The sequence below is a fragment of the Sorghum bicolor genome, chromosome 3 (genome assembly GCF_000003195.3).
Source record: "Sorghum bicolor cultivar BTx623 chromosome 3, Sorghum_bicolor_NCBIv3, whole genome shotgun sequence".
Classification (NCBI taxonomy): domain Eukaryota; kingdom Viridiplantae; phylum Streptophyta; class Magnoliopsida; order Poales; family Poaceae; genus Sorghum; species Sorghum bicolor.
In genome coordinates this window covers 58,102,510-58,123,164 of record NC_012872.2, presented here as the reverse complement: position 1 = coordinate 58,123,164, position 20,655 = coordinate 58,102,510, and the positions used below count along the sequence as shown (strand labels likewise).

Sequence of the window (20,655 nt, the reverse complement as noted above, 5' to 3'; positions counted from 1 at the left end):
CTGCCATGAGCCCGGCGCGCGTCCGCCTCACCCCCGCGCCGCGCCAGAGGCACGATTTTTTTTAGAGGCCCGGTGCGCCAGCTCGGACGTGCGCCTGCGCTGTCCGTTTCTGCCGTCCTGTGTCTACAGGTTTTTACCGTTGTTCTTTTCTTGCGAGACCAATTACACGAGAGCTCTCGTGCTTGTAAGGCCTAAGGCTATCTCCAACACGACACTCATAACCCAAACCTAAAATGGATCTCCAACACAATACTCATAGCCTCTAATAGAATACCCATATAGAAGACCCACTTTAGATAGCAGAAGAGCCATAACCTAAATTTGGGTATTCTCTCTCCTCGAGATCCATTTGCAGAGAGTGTTGTCTTTTAGGTCTTGTTGTTGGAGAAGACTAAAAATAGGTATGGAACCTTTTACCTGTAGCGCTACCCAAAGGACAAATGAGTCTTGTATTTTGGGTGATGATTGTTGGAGATAGTCTAAGGCCTTGATTACCTTGTTTAGATCCAAATTTTTTTGGATTTTGACACTGTAGCACTTTTGTTTTTATTTGACAAACATTATCCAATCATGAGCAACTAGGCTTAAAAGATTTGTCTCGTGATTTATAAGTAAACTGTGCAATTAATTATCTTTTTATTTATATTTAATGTTTCATGCATTTGCCGCAAGATTCGATGTGATGGAAAATCTTGTAAAGTTTTGGGTTTTTGGGTGTATCTAAACAAGGCCCAGTTCCAAAATTTTTTGGGAAATTGACATTATAGCACTTTCCTTTGTATTTGACAAATATTGTCCAATCATGGACTAACTAGGCTTAAAAGATTCGTCTCGTCAATTCCGATCAAACTGTGCAATTAGTTTTTATTTTCGTATATATTTAATACTTCATGCATGCGTCTAAAGATTCGATGTGACGGAGAATCTGAAAAATTTTGCAAAATTTTTTGAGAACTAAACAAGGCCTAAACATACGTCGTTTATTAAAAACATAGCTCTATTAAATTCTAAATTAAACTCAGAAAAATGAGAGTACCGATGTTAAATCAACAACTTAAATTTTGGTGGATAAGTTTCACCACAAAGAACTCAACCGGCTGATCTATAATCTGTTTAGTTTAGGTTGTATTTGATTCATTTTTTTAGAAAATATACTTCTACGGTTAAAAATTAGAACATCAGCTAAATAATAATGATATTATAATATTGAGATCGGAACATAATTTATGATTACCATGAGTTTCGTGAAAGATAATTTTTTGGTGTCCGATAAATCAGCCACTTTAAAGGTAGGTGCTCAATGTTTGAGTATGACCCGTAAAGGATATGCTAGTGTGTTAGATCTCATAGCGGAGGTCATTCACAATATCCAGTGTGTCATATAGGATGTTGAGGTCGCTACTACCATCACATGAGTACCTTAAATAATCTCAAGTTCGCATGATTGATTCAACAATAAGAGGGAACCTATCCAAAGGTGATGGTCGCCTTTGACCACTTTAGATATTGTGGCATAGTTAAATGCAAATCCATAAACATCACAAAAGGTAAGCTTGTGTTTCGTCCTTAACCCAAAAGTGTTCGAGCCCCAAATATCATGAGGTATCCTTTAGGAGTCGAGAACTCGTTATCCCCCCTCTTCTCGAAGTCGTTAGGTGGAGAAGGTTTTTTCATTATGGGTCTTTAGAGTACCGATGTTATACTTTCTCAAGAACTCGCAGTCTTCATAAGCGCATTTTATAGGATCACCATGATTCAGCCAATGCTTTTTCGTGAGCTCTTGCTCTTCAAGTGTTCCTTGTTTGGGGTGACTATGTCACTTAACAGTGATGTTGTTGAGGGTGTTGTAACCCTTTTCCCAAAAGATCAAACCTCCAAACCGTCAGAATCAAAATAGATCTTGAATTCAATCATAAAGGTTGGATTTTCTCCAAAATGTTAGAAATTGCAAATCTTCATGCTCACGAGGAATCTATCAAATCTATTGGGTAGGGACCTTCATAAGACTTCATAGCACATGGAGAACAACCCAAACAACCAAGGGAATTTAGATCAAAGAAATCAAACAAAACACTAAAAGAGCCACCCTGGGAAAGGGAAAACCAAAGGAGAACCATTTCACAATGAGATTCAAAGAACAACTTTTGTATATTCCTAGCACGACCTTGTTCTTTACAAGTTCTATCCTTCTCCCTTCATCCGCCCTCATAGATTGGGATTGCACAGGCAGAGGTGCTAACTCTCTTGACTGTAGATCTCCACTCAGCGTTATAGACTCTAGCTAGTGTGAACATATGGTTGATATATGCTCATGTGTGATGGGTGAAGAGTGATTGTGAGGAGATAATCAGGCTTTGTTTAGTGTTGAGATTAACCTTAGCATGAGTGTGGAGTTATGCAACAAGTCTCTTGGCTCGTGATGTGCTGGTGTGGAGCACTAGGACAGTCAACGACAATGGAGGAGGTCAAGCAAGTTTGTGTCAATTGACTCAGAGTGATGAAGGACGAACGTTGAGGCTTGGACCGAGGAATTGAGCGCTAAAGGATGGAGCGTGTGTGGCTGAAAACCCGATGTTTGGTTTTGGTATAGTTGAGACAACTAGTGGATTCACCTTTTGCTAAGTGATTGATTATGCTAGGTTAGGTCCACACCAAGACGGAGAGCAAGGCTTAGAGATGGATAGAGGATGATAAAACAATCAGAGCAGGATCTCCCTTGGAAAAGAGGAAAGAGAGAAACAAAATCTAAGTTATGAAAGCAAAGATGTAAATAAGGATTTTGTTTTATCAGTCAAGACCAATATAGCACGTGCTTGGGTATATAGTCATATTACTGAGAGAGGAGCTGTAATTAGCAAATACAATTATCTAGTGCCACTGGGTGTTTTGATCCATGTGCATTTGCATTTAGGCCTAGTGACTTAGCAGTGGGCAAGTGAAAACATATTGAAAAACACTTTAAAAAATGCTAACCTAGGGCTTAGATGTTTGTCAAAATATTTGAGTTAGCACACTTGGGAAGAAAGAGGAAGTTGTGCTCTTGGTGCAACATTTCCGGTGTGGCACCAGACTTGGCACGGGACACGTTAACCTATAGTCTGACTTGCACAGTTTTTAGCTAAGCACATAGGAGTCTAGTGTGCACCAGACCTCAGCCACAGGATGTGAATAGTTGCACCCTCGTAGAGCCCACAAAATTCAAAAGACCTCACCGAACCTGTCTGATGTGGCATCGGATGCTACACCAGATAGGGGTTCTAGAGAGGTTGTTTTGAGGGGCATTTAAGCACTTACACTCACTAGACCTATCCGATGTGCATTAGATAGGGCACTGGACTCATGAACAACAACAAACTGCTAGTTTGTTAGCCTTTGAAAATTGACCATTAGGGCATCCGATGTAGTTTGTTCGGTGCCCCATAGCAGATGGCACAAGTGGGCAACACTTGGATTTCTTTGGTGGTCTCTAAATAAACCTGAAAATGCAATCAAGCTCTATTGTGGGTTTTGGTATTAATGACCATTGAATTAGAGGACTAATAATATTTAATGAGATGACAAGCAGAGAAATAAAAATTGAGGATGATGTACAGGTTGTAGGTGTCCCCAATTCCAGAAGTTGGCTAGGCTTAACTCAAGGAGGTTTAAATTCTTCCGTTTTGAATATTGAGTTTAGGAAAAGCCATACTATAAAGAGAGACTCAATAATAGTTGGTCAACTATTCAACTAGTTGCTCATTTCATGGAATAACATCCTCTTACCTAGCCAAAACAGCCAACAAAATATCTCTTCATTCCTCCTATTTTGGCAAGGGCACCAGTCCTACCCTATAACTATAAGGGCGGCAGTGCCACACATAATTGATCGTTGGGCCCTCAGGGGTATTTATACCTCCAGATCTGGCCCACAATACAATCATCTGCTTCCTTAGTCGACACACCTCGCAGACAGACTGACCAACTCTCTCTCTCCCTCCGTTGTTGCTCCTCCATCCCTCAAGCAAATCCTTGGTTCCAACCATCAAATCTTGAGAGAAAAGGTAGCAAAACTCGATTGGAGAGTAGATCCACTGATTCCCAAACTCTAAGAGCATTTGGTTCATGTTTGGCCGATGGTTCTAGGGTTTGTTACTCTTGGACCTCGCTCCTAGCCGGCTAGGCGTTGCCCTTGAGCTTGCCAACTTATGTGGCAGCCTTGGGAGGTTTGTAACCTCGTTATTGCAGCTAAGAAATCACTCCTCACCTCAAAGAGTTCACTCTCTTAATTTGAGAACGAGGGTAGGTCAAGCCTTTGTGGAAAGCCTAAGCCTTTTGTAGCTTCCTCAATAACGTGGACCTAAGCAAACCTTGGTGGTAAGCTGAACCACGGGATAAATCACTATGTCTTGTGTGTTCTTAGATATTCAATCCTTTGCCCAACCACTTCTAGGGTTTGTGGGCTCGATCTTTTTGTGTGGCAAGGTTTCTGTGGTATCCAGTATTCGAGTTGGACTTTATCTTGAAATTGTAGGATTGCATACCTCCTAGATTTAGTTTACTTTCTGCAAAATCTTATTCCTGTCTAAGTTTTATAAAGGTAGGCAGTGTCGCCCTGTGTTCTGACTAGATTTTGAGTTGATTTTTTATAGGTCTATTCACCCCCTCTAGGCCTCCTTAATTTCCAGGAGATCCTACAAAACCTTGTGGTTCGCCTTGGTCAGTCTCTTGGGCCCTTCCACACTTGTGCTAACCCTTTGTGAGCTAATACATGCACTTCACTCATTTGAATCCACTAATTTCACATTTTGGTGAGATTGGAGAGCCTCCAATGCATTTGCATCATCGTTCTTTGCATCTTTGTGACACCAGTTGGGCGTATCATCTAGTGGAGCTCTTGTTTTTCTTAGTGATTGTCACCTAGTCGAGTTGGAATTGAAGGGATCATTGAGTGCTATTGGTGATTGTTGTCGTCTGTAATCAAGCTATCATAAGGGGCTCTTGTGCTCGTCCTCACAGGAGATTGCAAAGAGCAACTCTAGAATGCTCATAAATAGTTGGAGTGCATCACTTGATTGATTCTTGTAGTACCCAAGTTGTGGGTCTAGCTTGTGATGCTAGTTAGCGCTGAAAGATTTGGTTTTGGTAATTGAGTGACAATTTAGGTAAACAAATAGTATTTATGTGAGATACACAAGAGATTAGTTCATAGGTGAATATATGATGATGAAGAAGCTCATTGCATATAAGACATGACATGGAGTCATGTGACCAAGATAGAGAAGATCAAGATGAGGCTTGGCTCGATGGATCGATTGCAAGTGTGAAGGGCAAGTCGGAGGCTTCGAAGTGAGGGGCTGCGTGTGACGGTGAAGCTTGAGTAAGACTTGGCGTGATGGACCAAGGCAACGATGAAGAGCAAGTGAGGTCAAGATTGATAAACTAATACAGTCACGTGATGATATGAAGTGGATCATATTATTTGATGATTGGTTGGTACATGTGTTGCATCAACATTGGAGGAGATGAAATGGTAAGTGCAAGACAAAGGTATAACCTAGGGCATTTTTATTTTACCGGTCATAGGTGTGTAGAGAAGTTTATGACTAGATTTAGGATAGATGGTTGTACTATCAAGAGGGGCAAACTTGTTTGCATATCGGTCATCTAGTGCCACTTGAGCAATCTAACTTTGTATACGTGTTAGGATCGAGTGGCGTGGCAAGTTGAGAGGCTAACTCCTTTAAGAAAATATTTGTGAAATGCTAACACACATGCACAATGGTAGTGGACACTCGGTGGTGCTAGCACATTTTCAAAGGCAGTGAAGTTAAAGGGGTAGAGAGGGGTTTGGGTTTCTCACTCGGATTCGACGCTTTTGAGAAAATAAAATGCATAATCTATTGCGCCGGTGAAAAGTATGGAGAAGTTGTGGAAGTGTTTTTCTGTTTTTCTCTAGAAAAACACTCATCGAACGCTGGCCATGAAGGCGTCGGACGCTGGCCCAACGTCTAGTGCGTTGTGGACACTCAGCGCGCGTTTTAACCATGTGTCGGAGCATCCGACAGATGAGCATCGGATGTGGGCCGAACACTGTTTGAGTGTCTGATGCTGCTTGTGCACGAGTGAACGCTTTCTGTAGACAGCGTTAGATGCTGGAGTGCGTCCGATGTGTGTTCATTGGACGCACCCGACGACTGTGCGAGGTTGCAAACCTCTCTGAGTAGCGTTCGGTGTGGAGACGCTGCGTCCGACGTGACTGTTTCAGACGCGTGTACAAGTTAGTCGTTGGCAGCAACAGTCAAGTTCAAAAGACTAGTAACACGTGGCAGCTCAGTGAGCGTCAGACGCTAGGGTCGCGCATTCGACGCCCACGCGTTTTGTCCAGTAAAGGGGCAACAACTAGTTTAGCCTTTGGGGCTATAAATAGAAGTGGTGGCTAGCTTTGGCCGGTTGTTGAGTACACTAAGGCTTTGGTGACTTGTGTGGTGGTGCTTGGGAGCTCTCTAACTCACTCATGTTTGATAGTGTTCATCTGATCGAGTGAGAAAGAAATTCTAGTGCGATTGCATCGTGAGGTTGCTCGAGTGGTACTAGGTGTTCGTGTTGCAAGTAGGTGGTGCTTGTTATTCTTGGAAGTTGCCACCTCCTAGACGGTTTGGTGGCTTGTGACTCCGTCGAAGCATGCAAGGAGATTGTGCGGTGCTCTAGAGAAGAGATTGTGAGGGGTACGGTGCTCACCCCGAGGGTATCACAAAGAACAACTCTAGTATAGCGAGACATGAAGGGCGACAAGTGGTCCGGGTGGGTCAAGTGCTAGAGCTTGTGGTAAGCACTCCACGTGGGAGAGTGTGACTTGTAGGTCACCACTAGCAAGAGGACCAGCAACAACCTTGGAGTTGGAGCTTGTTCCAATGAGGACATAGCTTGGTGGCAACCAAATGAACCTCAAGAGAAAATTATCGTGTCAATATCGTTCTTCCCGTTGGTTAGCAAGTCTCTAACTGTCGACGAAAGCTAGTCGACAGTCTACCTTGGGGTATACCCACGGTAGTAGTTTATCGGTAGACGGTGCGCAAGCTGCGAACTTGATGGTGACGCAAGACACGGACAAGCTTTTTATCCAGGTTCGGCCGCCGGGTGGGCGTAATACCTACGTCCTGCGTCTGGTCGTATTGATTTATGTTGAGAGAATCATATGTCTATATCCTGTCCTCTAGAGGACCTCTGCCCCTCCTTATATATCCTGAAGGGACAGTGTTATAAGCAAAGTATCCTATTTGGTACAATATCTTGTAGCCTTGCGGTGCACGCCAACCAGCGTTGTGCGCCGCCATCTTCATCTTGTGGGCCGAGCCACCTCTGATGGTGCGGCCCATATCGGCCCATGAGAGTATAGGGGTTTATACCCCCACACTAACACAAGCTTGTATTTATATCCATATACTTGTGCTTGTGTAGTTGCTCTTGTAACTAGTTAGCTTGTGTAGCTTGCTAGTCATCTTCTTGCTTGTGTAGCTAGAAGTAGGCCCCCTTGCGTGGCTAATTTAGTTTGTGTAACCTTGTTAGTCACAATTCTTAGTTTGTGTAGCTAAGTATTTCGTGCTCTCTAATTTAGCATTAGTTGCTTTGTTAATGAGCATTGCTAGTGAGCTTAGGAGCTTTGTACTTTTGCTTACTAGTTTTGTAGGAGCTTTCCATTTTGCAAAGTACTAGTGGTATAAGTTTGTGTGAAATTGCTCCTAGATTTGGTTAGGTGAGCTCTTGCTAAGGTAGCACCTTATTTGTTTGTTTAGGATCTTTTATAAGGTGCTAGAGAACTTAGATAGAGAGGTATAGTCTTGGCTAGACCGATAGTTTTAATTACGCATTTGTTTCGGTTAGCAGGTGTGATAAGTTTAGAAAGGACTATTCACCTCCCTCTAGTCCGTCATCTCGACCCTTCAAGCACGTGAGTCATGATTTGGGGACTCACCACAACGAGGATGTAGGTCGCTGACAAGCAACCGAATCTCGGGGATAAACCTTGGTTGTCTAGCTTCGTCTTCAACTCAGAAGCACTAAACTTCTGAAAAAGGGGTACAATAGCAAGGCTTGAGTTTAACCACCGTACTCAACAAGCTACAGCAATGATGCAAAACCTGCAAGGGGAGTTAAAGGTAGGTTTGTGGCTATTTGTATAAACGCACTGTGAACATTTGACTTTATTATGCATTGTAGCAAGGAGCTATTTTTTCTCTTTGTTCTAGAAATGAACTAGGAGCCAATGAAGTCTGCCAAACCGGGTCTTAATAAAGTGCATGAGTTTGTGGACAAAACAAAACCACAAAAGATATTTCGTGAATGGAGGGAGTATATGTTGATATTAATTTATTTGTGAATGGCGGGATTACGTTGATATTAATTTCTCATGACAAAATTTAGTTTAGATGCCATAAACCACTTTTGGTAATTGAAAAGACAATGCAATTTAAGTACTGCTCATGCGCATATAAATGATAATGCTAGGATGACAAGTATTTCATGTAGAGTAATAAGTAGTAACACATACCATTACTCTTAGTAGTTGAAGCCTATCTTCATGATTATACATGAAGCTTATTATCCACTATTAGATTATTAAGTGTAATCTTCATTGCAACTAATACATCTACCATTAGAAGTGTGACAATCTTCATAGCATCGCTTCAATACAAACATGTTCTCAATATGCTTCAACCTCTTGAATGAAAGAACCAAACAAGACATCGAGGAAAAAATGGATTGCAGATTGGCACAAGGACTCAAAAGTGTGTGCAATAGGATCATTTAGTTCCTCATTCTCATGCTGACTCGTAGAATCAATTATGCTTGTGAATTCGTAGAGGAGATGAACTCCGTTCCTATTCCAAAGGAGATTGTGATAGTAAAATCGGAACTGTGGAGCCCAGTAGCGGCTGCGAAGAAACGAGATACCAAAACCGGCAGCCCGGCAGGAGACCCCCGCGCGACGCGCCTCGACTCCCTTCTCTCGTGTCCAATCCTCCCGCCGCGCGCCCCTTCGACCGCACCGCATCGCAGCGAAGCAAACCACCACCACGCCAGAGGGCCAAATCCCAACCAAACCCCTCGGCCTCCCCCCAAATCCGAAGCCGAAAAAAAAAAACAACCAGCCTTTTTCCTACCCCATTTTCTCCACCCACGAACTCGTCGTCTCCCATCCCCGGCCGCCGCCGCCTCACCCCTTCCTCCTCCCCTCCGTTCCCTCACCCCGCCAAAACCCTAGCCGCCGTACCCCAGCGCCCTCGCGCTCCCCTCTCCCCGCCGCCACGGCTGTCTAGATCCGGCGCGCGCCCTAGGGCTTCAGGGCCCCGCGTCGCCAGCTTCCGCATCTGGGTTGGTGGTGTTCCCGTTAGGGTTGGCCCGCCATGCCTCGGAGCTCGCGTCACAGGTCGCACCGCTCCCACAGGCGGGGAGGGTCCGCGGACCGGTCGGAGTCAGAGGGCGAGGAGTCGGCTCCGGCCGCCGCAGCGCGGGAGGAGGCCGCGGCGGCGGCTAGGGTTTCCAGAGATCCCGAGCCCGAGAGGCGCCGCTCGTCCTCGGGGAAGGAGGCCGTGAGATCGGGGAACGGGTACGCGGAGCACGGGAAGAAGAGGAAGGAGAGGGTTGAGGAGGCCGTGGTGGATGTGGTCAGCGACCGGTGGAACAGTGGCGTCTGCGACGATCACCTGGTGGACAAGAGGTCCAAGAGTGAGACCTTTGGGCATGCTGAAGTGGAGAAACTGGCCGACAAGTCCAGGGGTTCAGGGGATGAGCCCAAGAGGTCAAGCAGGCGGGCGGTGGTTGTGGATGACAGGGCCGAGGAGGTTGCGTCCAAGAGTGACTCTGGGAAGCGGAGGTCAGAGAAAGAGAAGGATTTGGGGAGGAAGGAGAGTAGTGGGCATTATAAGGATGACAGAGATAGGGAGAGGGAGAAGGAAAGGGAAAGGGAAAAAGAATGGGAGCGGCAGAAGGAGCGAGATAGAGAAAGGAGTAGGGATAGAGAGCGTGACAAGGAAAGAGAGCGTGAGAAAGAGAGGGAGAGAGAACGGGAACGGGAGCGTGAGAAAGACAGGGATCGAGAGCGGGACAGGGAACGGGAGAGGGAGCGTGAGAGGCAGAAGGAGCGGGAGAGGGACAAGAAAGATTATGATTCCAAGCATGAGAGGTATGAGGATGGCGGGAGCAGAAAGAGTCTCTCGAAGACGAGTAGGACAGAAGAAGAGGCCTACTCATATAGGAGAGATACTGATGCCAATGGTAAGTAGCCCATTTTCATGTTCTCCATGGTATCAATAGCATTCCTGCTCTATGTGCGATTATATGCCATGTTCCTACTGCAATGTGTTACGTTTTTCTTATCGTGATTTCATTTAGAGTTTTGCATGATGCTATCATTATTATTTTAAATAGTGCTAGCATATATTAATAAACTTGGCGAAAATGGTTGTAACCTGTAGAGTTCATAGTTTTCTTACATTTGTTTCTTTTCTACCACATTGAACGCTTTAATATCCATGTTTCCCTTTGCTACATGAAACTCTGTTGTGCTTATTGTATATAGATCCATTTTTACCTTTGCTACATTAAACTCTGTTGTGCTTATTATATAAGTTTGATATCTTGTTGTAAAGTTATATGAAGCCGTATTTCTTGTACTTTTACTTCTGATCTATCGCCTTTGATATTGCTGGGCCCTGTCTCAGTGAAGACTGGATAGTATACTTGAAGGGCTTTTTTACTCTATGCTGAATGGTGTTTACCTATGTACTTGTTTTACCTGAATGCTACTTATTTCAGTGTCACTATACATGTTTTTTGGGTTGTTTTCTTTTCTTTCGCTGAGCATTGCCTTCTAAACTACTTCTTTTGGAGGCAGAAATTTCAGCAAAAGAGAAGTACAATAATCCTGATATGCAAGCTGACAAACACAGCCGAAGAAAAGATGATTCTGAAGATACAGATAAGTGGCCCGCTGACAATAGAGACAGTGATGACAGAAAGACCCTGTCCAGATATGAACATGGTAAATCTAGGAGTTCTAAGGAACAAAGGTTCGATGATGACAAGTATAAGGAAAAGTACAAGGATGATTATGTAAGGGATAAAAGGCAACATGATGACAAGTTTTCTGATGAGCGAGTGGCCCGGGGTCATGAAAGTGATAGAGCTGATTATAAGAGTGCTAAAGATGGGCACAGAAGCTCAGAGAGCCATTACAGAAAGGATGCAGTTCAAGATGTTGATCATTATGAGGATTATGGCAATAGGTATAAGGAAAGTAGAGGGAAAAAACGACCTCCTGAGGAAAATGATGACCAGTACGATTTAAAGCCTCCAAGCACACGTGATCAACGTGTGCATTTGGAAAAATCTTCAGGCAGTGGGCGTCTGGATTCTCTGATTGAGAGAGCAAGACCTGATCGTAGTTCTAGTCCAAGTAAAATCCACTCAAGAAGTTCACCTAGCCCAAGTTCTTACCACGACAAAGATCAAAGCCGGTAACTTTTCTTCTATATGGTTATACATCTGAAAATACTGCACTCATCTCTTGCAAGGGTGCAGCAATGTAGCTGTACCTTGTCCTAGTATTACTACAGTAATCTGTTTATTATATATTTCTATTTAATGTTAACCATGTGTATTTGTTTCTTACTAATGACAATTATGTGCATAGTTTGTGTGCTAGATTATTGCTGTATTTCTATGCATAAGTCAGCTGGACATCTTTGTGGCAGAAAAAGCTTGATAGAACCATTGCCATTTTTGACTCAATTGGTTTTGTATTGGCTGATAATTTTTTAGGTGAAATTATTGCTAGCATTGTGGGCTAATGAGTTAAGTTTCAGAGGGTGTCCCTGAAATTAGCTTTCATAAATTATTGTTTGTCTTATATATTTGCTGACTACAGTTGTTTTGGGCGATAAATTGTTTGAAGAGGCCATCTATTGTTATTTGTAATAGATCTGTAGGTTGGGAAATTCCTTTTGAGGTAACAGTTTATTTATCAGATACAGTTTGGTGAGATCCTTATGGTTGGTTTTATTTCTATCCTTAAAAAACCGTCTCATGTTAGTAAGTTCCAGAAGGTATCAGTTGGTTCATGGTTGGGGAGTTCCTCCATGAGGTGCAGGGTTAATATTTGTCTATCTAAAATAGTTTGTTTGGCTTCTTGAGAATTAGATTTTGTTTATAATCCACATAAAAGAAAAACTGTATATTGTTTTAGTCGGTGTCACCATGGATGTTGGATCTTCCTGGCAAGCACCTCTCCTATTTAGTTTACAGAGGTTGGCCAAGTGAGGCTTGATCATCTCTTGAACTTTATGGTATCTGTTTTATATATTGGTTTTAGATTGTCAAATATTGCAATTTTGCTATCAATTAACAGATTTTGGGATTAAGTTATCTGCACTCCTCTTGTATGCTTTGTTTCTTCTAATGTCTGAAATGGTTAATTCATTGATGTCCAGGCATGGATCTAAAGTGATAGATCATGGAAAGAGAGAAATGACGTATGATGAGAGAAATAGTCGGCCAAGAACATCTTCTGGTAGAGAAAGGACACCTGGTTCTAGACTTCGTGACAGGGATGCAGAAAATTGGTCTTCTGAAAGGCTTAAGCAGAAGGATGATCACCAGCCTCGTGATGTAGCATTGGAAATTTCTACATCATCACACTATGATCGCACACCTAGGAAAGATAAGCATACTTCACCAAAACAACTGTCTGAAAAATCTCCATCGTCAGGTGACCAGAGGTTTTCTGGTAGGCTTAGTGGTGGGCGTAGTCTAGATAATAAAGGAGAAAGAAACAGCCTTACGAAATACAGAGATAGAGATGGTGACCTAGCCCAAGAACGATCACATCATCAAGATCGAACACCAGCTAAAGTTCCATTCAGAGAGCCAACACCGTCAAATTCATCCATAAGTAGAGGTGGTCATTTTTCGGGCAGTTCACCAAATCATCCTCTGCCACCATCTGCAAGGAACAGTGACTCTTCCTTCCTGGGTCTTCATGATGATGACCGTAGGCCTCACAATGGAGATAGGAGGTTCCATGGTCATCAGAAGAGGAATGACATGAATTCTGTTCGTGGACATGGGCATGCCTGGAACAATCCGCCAAACTGGCCTTCTCCAGTTTCTAATGGTTTTGTCCCCATCCAACATGGTGGTGCTCCTGGTTTTCATCCACCTGTCCATCAGTTTCCAGGCCCACCTATGTTTAATCTTAGACCTCAAATGAAGTTAAACCAACCTGGAGTTTCATATCCCATGCATGATGCTGTTGATAGGTTTTCGACTCACATGCGTCCATTTGGGTGGCCTAATCATCTGGATGAAGCATGCCCACCTCATATGCAAGTTTGGAATGGAGGCAGTGGTGTATTTCCTGGTGAACCCTATATGTATGGTAGGCAAGAGTGGGATCAGAATAGACCTCATGCTGGCAGCAGAGGGTGGGAGATGACTGGTGATGTATCCAAGGGACCAAATGATGTGCCGGATGCTGAACTTCCGGTAGCTAAGAAGGAGCCTGACTCTGCAATAACTGCTGTTTCTGATTCTGGTGGACAACACAATCTTCAACCTCAGGCTGAGCAAAAGGAAATCCGACATTTAACTACTGAAAACCTTGAAGCAAAGGATGATGATTCTAAAAGTTTGAAAAGTTTGGAAGCTCCTCAAGGAGCACAACCTGTGACTTCTTTGCTGTCAAAGAATGGTGTGGTCTTTTCTAAGAACTATCTATCCAGGATCAGTGTTTCACATGATCTTGTTGAGTCAGAGTTATACAAAAGGTGCATATCCTTGCTGGGAGATTTAGGCATAAGAAAAGCCTCCCATTTGGTTAGGAATGAACTTCAGGTATTTGCATTCGTTAAAATTTATTTAGGTTTCTGTTTCCTCACTTGTATATTCTTATTATGGTTGCTACTATGTTTTTAAAGCAGGATAATGGAAATATTGAAAAAATGTCTACAAAATATGGAAGCTGCAACCCTTTCACTTCACGTTACCTCAAGGGCGACAGTGCAATCTTTCAGGCAAGTTCTTTTTTCTCTACTAATCTTCTCTAGGACTTCTATTTGAAAGTAAAGACATCTGTTTATTGTTCACTATTGGATATCTGTATAGCTCTATTACACAAATTGGCTATCAGTTTATTGATTGATATGGGAATGTTAACTTTCTCCTTTTTCGACGATGACAGAGAGCTTTGGCCCTTCATAAGAACCAGACTCAAAAGTGTTTAATTACTGCCTCTGCATCTGTAAAAATGGAAGAGAACATGGATGTACCAGAAGATGACCATGACGAGGAAATGCTTGAACTAGTGGTGTGCAATCCTGCTCTGCAATGTCACACTGATGTCATGGCGGAAGGATCACTGTCAAATCAGGAACATGGTGATGGCATTGGGGGGACCATTCCAGCAACTATAGGATCTGGGGGTCTGGATGCACCTCCAGAAAGTCCCCTTCCCCAACCTGAGGTGGTGGTGGCAACAACAGGAATCACACAGCCTAACAAGGACATGGAGGATGTGTTGCCTCCAGCAATTGAAGATGGTGCACTACAAGCAACCCTTGAACATGCTGTTGGCATACTGGAAGTTACACCTGATGATGGCTTGGAGGATGTTGCACCTTCTGCTGTTGGAGAATCAGGTGATGACATGGAAATTATGCCCCCTGCTATTGCAGAACCTCGAGTAGGCAAGGATCCTGATCCTATTGCTAGCCCTCCTGACAGTCAAGAGAAGCCCTCCATCATGCAAGATACTGAGACAGGTATGGAGGTTGAGGTTGATAAGGTTATCGATGATAGTCCTGGGGTCGGTAGGGTGGGCTCTATTCTCGGCACCAAACTTGATGTTGCTGCAACTGATGGGGATTCTGAAGCTTTGTTGGTGGAAAGTAGGGTAAATTTAAGTCGGATACCGAATTCCCCAGAAAGTACACATTGAACTCCTTTTATTCCATTTTAATTCCTTTTTGTCTGAGGGTCTTGTGCCCTCAGCCTAGCTTTTTTGAGCTGCCATATTTTGTTTATATCTGGGCGTTCTTTTTATAGTGTAATGTTCGCAGTGAGATAGGTATGCTTATGGGGAACTTGGACGTACCCGTGGAATGCAGGACCTGCTGCAATGGCACGCCTCTCAAGTTGTCCGTGCCTATCCAGCTGCGTTTCTTGTTTTCTGCTTGGGCGCACTAGTGCCCCTTATTGGCATGAATGTCTCGTTGCAGCTTTTGCTAAGGTCGCCCCATAGCTCGGTCACCCTTCCTCCTGAAACATTCTTCTGGGATGGGATTGTTAGCAAAAATCAGTGTCCCAAATAAAAAGTACATTAGTGTTTCGTCCTTTGAGGGTCCCAAATAAAGAGTGCATTAGTGTTTCGTCCTTTTTCTTATCTGTCAGCTAGTTTAGATATGTTTCATTGTCCAGGTATTTTAGTTCTATTGACTATTGATATTTGCAAGTTTAATTGAAAAGTACCAAAATGTGGTATAAAATTAGAATTTTACTTCTAATCTATTTGCTGATTCTCACTTTTCGCTAAGCAAAAATAGTACTATTAAGCTTGTATAGCTTTCATAATATTATGAATATTACGGCATCTCATTCTCGTTAGGCTAGAGAATCTCTATATAAGCTGACCAAAAAAAAAAGAAAAAGAAAATCTCTATATAAGTTGATCGACGGTACAAGTTTGATCTGTACTCTCAAATTAAAAAATTTGAGTAAATTCATTTTTTTAAAAGGGAGTAAATTAATTGTATTAATGATCTTTGAAAGGTGGATGGGTTTTAGAATTTGAAAGTGGTGTTTGTTATTCAAAAGTTTTCAATACGGCCAAACCGAGGAAGCTTGGTACCATTTGTTAGGGCTCTGGCTCCACAAGTGGAGCAGCTTCTCTAGTGGATCTAGAGCCTTTTTAGAAAATGTTTAGTAAAAATAGTTCTATGATAGTTTTGTAATATTTTGTAATAATTTGTGAGTAGTTAGGAGAAGCCATTTCCCTCCCCTCCCTCCGGCGTCTCCATAAAAAACGGTTAAGTTTGTGAGTCAGGAGAAGCTAATTTTTCGGCTCTACTGTACAAAAATGGCTTTAGCTACTCTGAGTTGCTCCTGTTAAGCAGGGCCTTAGGTGCATATGTGTTTGTGGTATGACTATTCGTTGTATCATCTTGGCTTTAGGTGCATGTGTATTTGTGGTATGACTATTCGTTGTATCCTCTTTGTACGGTAGAAAATATTTTTAGACCCATGTCAATTAGTATGCCCAACCTCCCTACCTCCTGTTCTTGTAAATCTGGTACTCTTCATACCAAAATTAATTAATTTGTGCATATCTCAAATAAATTAGCTTGGAGCTAAAAAGACTTGACGTTGCTAACTAATTGTTAGTTTGGAGCTAAAAAGACTTGACGTCACTAACTAATCGTTATTGTCGAGATGTCGTTGCTGTTGCGTGTTTGCGAAGGCATTGTCGGAAAGGCACTAGGAGGGGAGAGAAGAGGTCCAAGGAATTTTGAATACCTAGATTTTTTTATCCAAACCATGCATTTTGATCTCGGGGCAATGAATATTCGTGTCAGGTCTACACTTGAGTGATGTTAATCTATGGATCAACTAAATTCTTGTTGCACCTAGCGTGACATCGACCTTAAGGTTGAGCTGGCTTTAAGGGGCAAACACTCCTTAGGACACGAACTATAAGCTTAGAGGTTTGGTCTCAGGGAACAAACAAATTTGACTTCCTATCTTTGGTGTTGTGGAAGGTTCCTTGTAGAAGAGGTCGTAGTGCATCCTTGTGGAGGTTAATGACGGGTCCAAGTCTGAGAAGAAGCATGTTGACATGGTGGAGTTGACCGCTAAGGAGACGACGGTGGTGGCTCCCCACACATGAGGAGACCACCAAATTTGAGTTTGGTCTCTGTATCTACAGATTTCTGAGGAGAGTAGGGTAGGGAAGGAAGGAGAGGGGGAGTGGAAGACTAACCCCTAGATTCCATCGAAGAGCAAAAGATGATTGAGTTTAGCCATTTAGGAAAGAGAATAGGATGTGGAGAGATGAACAGTACTTAGTTCTTTTATTCAAGCATGGACCTTGCCTTAAAGTCTACTTGAGGCCTATAAATTTCATCCTTAAGGTCATGCCCAACCTCATATGCTTTTGATGTCCTATTAATGTGTGCTTAAGTTTTTTTGATGAGGTTGACTAGGAATTTGGTTAATTAGATTTTGAGATGGCTTATGATATATATTGGGAATTTCTAGAATATTTGATGCAGAAGAAGAACTTTGATAAATAATGGATTGAATGGATTATGCAGTAGTCCATTGCGGTAGAGTGGAAATTATCTTGAATGATATGAAAGGAGACTGCTTTAGAAGTTATGATCTTGCCACCATGCCTTTTTATAATCTTGTGATTGACGATCTTGCTGAGGTGTTAAAATTTCTTAAGTAAAAGAAGATTATCCAAGGGCTTATGCCAAATATAGGGGAGGGTGGTAGCACATATCCACAATATGTAGATGACACTATTTTGTTCTTTGAACCCACATATGGCACACACACCATGAACCTGATATTTCTTATTTTCTACTATAAGGAAATGTCTAGTATCATAATTAACTACAATAAGAGTGAAATTATTATGGTGCAGATGAGCAAAGAAAGTTGAGAAGGGGTTGCCAACACTTTTAATTGTAAGAGTGGATCTTTGCCAATGAAGTATTTGGGTGTACATGTTAGTGATGTGAAGTTAACTAAAGCAGAGTTGAGTGAGAAAAATAAGGTGAGAAATAGGCTAGAAACTTGGAAGTGTGGAAGTTTGTATTATGGAGGCAAATCAATTGTGTTGAACACTTGTCTAACTATTATTCCATTACTATAATGGGCTTTTATTGGTTGTATGAGGGAAATGATCAAGTGCTTGACATCATCAGAGGCAAGTTCTTCTGGGCAAGAGTAAGAGGCAACAAGAAGTATCATATGATTAAGGAGGGACTAGCTAAACCTAATGAATTTTGTGGCTTAGGCTTATATCGAGTCTAGAGCCTTGAATACTGCTATATTAGCTAGTGGATCTCATGATTCGAAGCGGAGAGGATAACATTCATTTCAGAGTGTTAAGAGCCAAATACCTTAGCAATAAGTTCTTCCTTCTAGATTAAGAGTAGAGGTGTTTCCCAGTTTTAGGGTGGCTTGCAAGAAGCTACACAATAGGGTGGCTTGCAAGAAGCCAGACATTAGTATGAAAGAGACAGAGCAGTAGATAATGGTGAACACACTAGATTCTAGGATTGTGTGGATACCTATGTATTGCCACAAGAACAACACATCTTTGTGGCAAAAGCTTGTTGGAGGCAAATGGAGCTAAGATTCTGAAGAAGGTTTGGGTAGGAAGAACTAGAGGAGTGGCTAGAACTACAAAGCCCATTGAATGAAATCGAGTTGCAAGATAACAAAGATGTGGTGCTCTTGAAATTGATGAGGTCTTATGAATTTCTCTACTAGATCCCTTTATAGGTTGATTACTTGTGGAAGTGTGAATAATAATAAAATGTTGGACACCTAGAACACCAAGCTCCCTCTTAAAGTACATATTTTCATGTGGATGACTTGGAATAATAGAATCCAAATTGTAGATCAACTACTTTAAAAGAAACAAGAGGGTCCAAAGAATTGCAAACTCTAACAAAGAGTAGGATGTGGATCACCTTTTTTCAAATGTCCTTTAGCAATGGTATTTTGGTGCTTGATTAGAGACAGGTTTGCATGGGAGGCCACTCCTATTATTCTATAGGTCCACACTAAGACCTTTCTTCCTAAAGTATGGAATAAAGGAAACTAGTGGGGAATTTTTTGTTAGCTAGAGTAGTTTGTCATTGTGGTAGACACACAATGATTGGGTGTTTAATAATGTCTTAGTTAGATTTATCAAGGTTGTGGCTTACAAAGCACTTGGATTTTTGCAGTAATGGAAGGTGCTTTGGAAGGAGGAGGATCAATGACTACTGGAGCCTAAACTGGTCAATATGAAGGAAATTTTGTCTTCCTGGTGACATGATAAGTTTTATGTGTTTTATTTGGTAATTTTATTTTTCCATTTTAGCTTTGTAGTAGAAGTTCTCAGCGAGGTAGAAGTTATTTATATGGAGGGAGTAGTTACATGGCAAAAACTTGTCCTTAGACATTACTCTTCCTTTCAAAGATCTCCTCCTAAAACATTATTGCTCTTTTTAGAAAATTTGGATGCACAACCATGTGGGAGACTGCTTTGATATCTGCAATGAGTATTTATTGTTGGCTAGATATGAATTTTCATGTATGGGACCTAATAATTATTTTTGTATCATGTAGCACAGGAATTTTCATGTATTCTTTTCAGCAACCATTTTTCATGTATTCTTTTCACAAGAATTTTCTCTTCCTTTTCCCAACAGAATTGTCTTGTTTCCTTAAAAAGGATTTTTCTTGTACTTTAACTAGATGTTGCTCCTTTCTATTTATACTATTATATCAACTGGTAGTCATTCTGAGTATAGCTTCAAGATTGCAGAAGCTTTGACTGTGTTGGGTGATGTAATCTGGACAGAAACCAAGATGGGTTTTGTGTCAACTATGAATTCCTAGATTGTTGTGGTCATGTGCATCCTAGATACTAAGCTTTGCTTGTCTACTTTCAAAGCCAAGCATGCTCAGCTGCCGACAAAATTAGAGCATGTTGGTTACCTTTACACCACCAGACGTCTACATGGCAGACAGTAGTACACCCAATCTTTTTTTATAAGGGCTTTCATGCCATTAGGAGAATCTTACATGGATTAGGCTAAGGGGGACCAGGGTACATGAGAGAAGGCCTACTGAAACAAACATTTGCTCGCGTGCAGGGAATTGCCACATGAGAAAAAAGTGGAGATGTGGAACATTCCTAGCTTGATGACTAGAATGTGAGCAACGCTATTCTAACTTCTATGAATCTTGAAAGACTTTGTATGTTGTGTATGAAGTGTGGTGATTGAATTCTTGAATAGTGGGATGAGCCTCCAGTGAGGCACTATTTGATTATGTCTTTGATTAAGGAGGGAAATCATCTTGTGGTTGTTGGAAAGGAAACTGACCTAGGAAACTAGAGTGTGCATCAACTTTGCCGAAGAGAGGGCTTAAAACTTCATCCCCAAGGTGAGCTGGTTTGCACTTTGGTAGAGATATAGATTGCTTGGGTTGGATGGACATGACAGTTGAGGATGAAGACCCCAGCCTTGCTTGTCAGGTGGCACTTGAGTGGTCATCTAGGGGTAGGGTTGTGTCAATGTAGCATCTTATCCTAGGGAAGAGGACATCAAGTGTTATGAGTGTTGAGGTCTCATTTAGAGCAGTGTGAGGATCCCCGTTCTTCACTTGCTAGAGAGAACAACATGGCTAAAGATCAACATTTGTTTCATGAAGAACTTTTTGAATTGTCCATTTGTTTCCATTGAATCTCTATACATTCCTTGCTTTCTAGATATACAATAAGGTGGTGAAGATTTTTTGTATCGTTTCTATGGCACTCGCTAGAGGAAGGATTAGAAGTATTTGTTTCCTAGACACCGTCAACGTCATCAGGGAGAATGTCTATCTTGAGCAGCGGGTCAA

General features: G+C 42.0%; 1 protein-coding gene across 2 annotated transcripts; it reads left to right on the top strand.

Moving 5' to 3' along the window:
- On the top strand, positions 9,060-15,401 carry LOC8058258. 2 transcript variants are annotated; one of them, XM_021455691.1, is made up of 5 exons: positions 9,060-10,254; positions 10,874-11,495; positions 12,468-13,869; positions 13,953-14,048; positions 14,216-15,401. In XM_021455691.1, the coding sequence occupies exons 1-5, from the start codon at positions 9,384-9,386 to the stop codon at positions 14,969-14,971; spliced, it is 3,747 nt and encodes a 1,248-aa protein (XP_021311366.1). In that variant the 5' UTR covers positions 9,060-9,383; the 3' UTR covers positions 14,972-15,401. The 2 variants fall into 2 exon arrangements, with proteins under 2 accessions (XP_021311366.1, XP_002458246.1); XM_002458201.2 differs by having other exon boundaries at positions 9,061-10,254; positions 13,956-14,048; positions 14,216-15,097.